The 3,420-nt window shown below is 51.9% G+C and overlaps 1 protein-coding gene across 1 annotated transcript; it reads left to right on the top strand.

Moving 5' to 3' along the window:
• Window positions 1-1,204: 1,204 nt before the first annotated feature.
• LOC146657526 (uncharacterized) lies at window positions 1,205-3,061 on the top strand. The gene has a single exon (XM_085426980.1). It carries the CDS (start codon window positions 1,205-1,207, stop codon window positions 3,059-3,061), a length of 1,857 nt encoding a protein of 618 aa, XP_085283106.1.
• Window positions 3,062-3,420: the final 359 nt, after the last annotated feature.

The raw sequence follows: 3,420 nt of genomic DNA, 5'->3' as shown, positions 1-3,420 counted from the left end.
GGTGTCGGAGGGAGGATTTGCTGCTTATTGCGGGCCGTTTTGATGTGCGAGCGCCGGCGGGGGTGAAAAAGGATGATTTGCGACAGCTTGTCACGGTGGCTTTGAGCGAGCGGGGTTTGCTGTCGAGCGTGCCGCTTGTTGGTGGGACGGGCGGGGCGGCTATGGAGCCGTTGGCTCCGTTGTCTGTTCCTCCTGTGGCCGCCCCCTCTGTGGCTCCTCCTGCTCCGGTGGTGGGGTCGTCGGCGGAGGAGCTCCAGTTGTTGCTCCGCATTAAGGAGGTGGAGTTGAGTAGTCACCGGTTGGAGGTAGAAGCGATGCATTTGAGGGTGAGGGCGTTGGAGTTGGAGCGCGGACCTCCACCGCGTGCCCCTGACTCTACGCCGCCCACGCCTGCGCCCTCTGTGCTCCCTGCGCCGCCGGCGCCTGGTCCCGCCCCGGCTCTCCGTCAGGATTTTGATGTTGGGAGGCACATTAAATTGGTGCCGCCCTTTTGTGAATCAGAGGTGGAGTCGTTTTTTCCTGCTTTTGAGCGTGTGGCTGCCGCGTTAAAGTGGCCGGAGGAGGTCTGGGTTTTGCTGTTGCAGTGTCGGCTGGTGGGTATGGCTCAGGAGGTGTGGGCTAGCCTGTCAGCATCTGAGAGCTTAGATTATGGTGTGGTTAAGGCTGCCGTATTGCGTGCTTTTGAGTTGGTGCCTGAAGCGTACCGTCAGAAGTTTCGGCAGTGTGTGAGGGGGGGGGATCAGACTTATGTGGAGTTTGCGCGCGAGAAGGGTTTGCTCTTTGATCGGTGGTGCCAGGCTAGTGAGGTTAAGGAGTTTGCACAGTTGAAGGAGTTGATGTTATTGGAGGATTTCAAGGGGTGTCTGCCGGAGCGGGTGGTTGTTTATTTGAACGAGCAGAAGGTCGTTTCCCTCGCGAAAGCGGCGGTTCTGGCAGATGAGTTTGCTTTGACGCACAAGAGGGGTTTTTCCCCTCCGTTACGTCGGGGTTCTAGAGTTTTGCCGGAGGTGGGGGGGGGGGGCGTTCTCCCCCGCTCTCGCGGTGTAGCCCTACGGTGGCCGCTGGGGACCGCCGATGTTTTTTTTGTCATGAGCTCGGTCATCTCGTTGCTTCTTGTCCCGTGCTGAGGGCGAGGGAGGGGGCGCGGGCCGACATTTCGGGGGGGGCCGTGCAGTGTTGCTCCGCGGTAACCCGCCCTAGCTTAATGCCGGTTGGCGTCGTTCCGCGGGGGATAGATGAGGTGTTTCGACCGTTTGTTTCGACGGGGTTTTTATCGTTGTCTGGTGATGCGGGGGACCGGGTTCCGATCACCATCTTGAGGGATACAGGGGCGAAGCATTCGGTGGCGCGACATGGAGTCGTGCCTTTCTCTCAGCAGTCGTACTGTGGTTCTGATTTGCTGGTGTGGGGTATCAAGGTGAGTCTTTTACGCATGCCTCTCCATACGGTTACTTTGACCTCGTCCTTCGTATCGGGCGCTGTGCGGGTGGGGGTTCGAGATCAGCTGCCAATTGAAGGCATTGATCTTGTTTTGGGAAATGACTTGGCCGGGGGAAAAGTGTTTCCGGCTATGCCGGAAGTTATTGAGTGTCCTACTTCGGATCGGTTATGCCAATTCCCGTCGGAGCTGGGTGACCCCACAGTTTATCCGGCATGTGTGGTTACTCGTGCTCAAGCTCGTCGCTTGGGTGGTGAGGTGGACATATCCGAAATGTTTCCGGACGGCTCTGAGCCGCATGATAGTTCTGTTCCGGGGGTAGATGGTGGGACGGCGAAGGTTTTTAGTATGGTGTCGGAGAAGGAGGCAGCAGGTATCCGCAGGTTTGTGTGTGGTCAACTCCGTGACGAGGCAGACCTGAGCACGCTGACCTTGGGAATTTTAAAAAAGAGATATCAGACACACAACAAATGTGACTCATTAAGGCCAGAAGTAAAAACTTTCATGAAACAGGTGGTGCAAGAGGAACTGATGAAAATGCAGGATAATGATGAAAGTGAAAGTGACTCAGAGACTAAGAAGCTCCAGAACACAAGGAAAAGAGAAAATGGAAATGACGAGGTCATGAGTGAGAGTGAAGATGAATCCTGGGCAAAGAAATCACAAAATAATCATTCAAGCTCATCATCAGAATCTGAGGTTCAAGAGGACAACAAAACAGAAAGTAAAGAAAGCAGCAATGATGAAGAAAATGCCAAATCTCAAGCTGATGGTGAAGAGCCAGAGGTGAAAAAATCACAACAAAAGAGAAATGAAAATCGTCAAATTGACAGTGACGAGTCTTCTGATGAGGAACTCAGTGAGGAAAGCAACTGCAGTGACAGTCCAAAGAAAATGGTGAGAATGAACGTCGAGACAGTAACCAGCAGTAAAGATGAAGGAAGGAGAACACCACTGAGTGATGCAGGAAACGAATCAAATGGAGACTGCAAGTCAGAAACGAGTGACAAAATTAGGAGCGACGAGTCTTCTGACAGTGAAAAAGAAGATACAAAAGTGGAAGAGAAAACCAGTGACCCAGACTCAGTTTCATCACTACCTTCTTTGGAAGATGAAAAAGAAAATAAGACTGTTAAAACAAATGATAAAAAGATGAAGAAGAGTGTGAAGAAAGATGAGAGCACCAGAAAACCAAAGTCTGATGACAAATCGGTGGCGAGGCTTGAACGTTATATTGCCCTCTGCGGCGTGAGGAGAAATTACAAGAAGCTGCTGGAGGACTGCCGCTCCCAGGTGGCTGTTCTGAAGAAGGAGCTTGAAGAGCTTGGTGTACATGGTCAGCCAACTATTCAGAAATGGAAAAAGGTCAGAATGAAGAGAGAGCAAGCTCAAGAACTGGCTGCTCTTGATGTCAACAACATCATTACCACACAAGGTCGACCTACACGCAGGGGTGCCTCAGCAAGTCAGAAACAACAGGACTGTCCGTCCTCTGAATATCAGCGCACTCTAAACTCGGAATCAGACAGTGATCAGGAAAACAATACCCACAGAGGTCGCAGGAAAATGTCCGAATGGGCCAACCTGCAGGGGATCATCAGTGATGACACAGACAGTGACTGATGAGTCTGGTTTCCCCCTAGGAAGTGTTCGATTTGTTTGTTTGTTTTAATGTTTTTGATACTAGGTCTAGCATCTCTCTAATGAGATGCTTGATTTTAGGTGGGGGGGTGTTATGACCCAGGGTCATTATTTGCAGTACGGTGTTGTTATTGTTTGTATTTGTATTCAGTGTTGCTTGTTTCCAGGTGGAGGCCACCCATTGGTGGAGGAAGGAAAGAGGCCAGCTACAAAAGGGGTTGGACTGGGTCGGCGAGCAGACTTCCTGGTTTCCCGTGAGCTGTGTGTCTGGGGACCGTCGTGGTGTGTGACTGCACGGGGCTGCAATATTAATGCTGAAAAAGGGGTTGTACCTGGGCTTG

This window comes from Rhamphochromis longiceps, linkage group LG12 (genome assembly GCF_057381845.1).
Source record: "Rhamphochromis longiceps isolate RC_006_pf linkage group LG12, R_longiceps_female_GT1.1, whole genome shotgun sequence".
Lineage (NCBI taxonomy): Eukaryota > Metazoa > Chordata > Actinopteri > Cichliformes > Cichlidae > Rhamphochromis > Rhamphochromis longiceps.
Note: the sequence above shows the minus strand (reverse complement) of the source record. Positions and strands in the feature narration are given on the sequence as shown.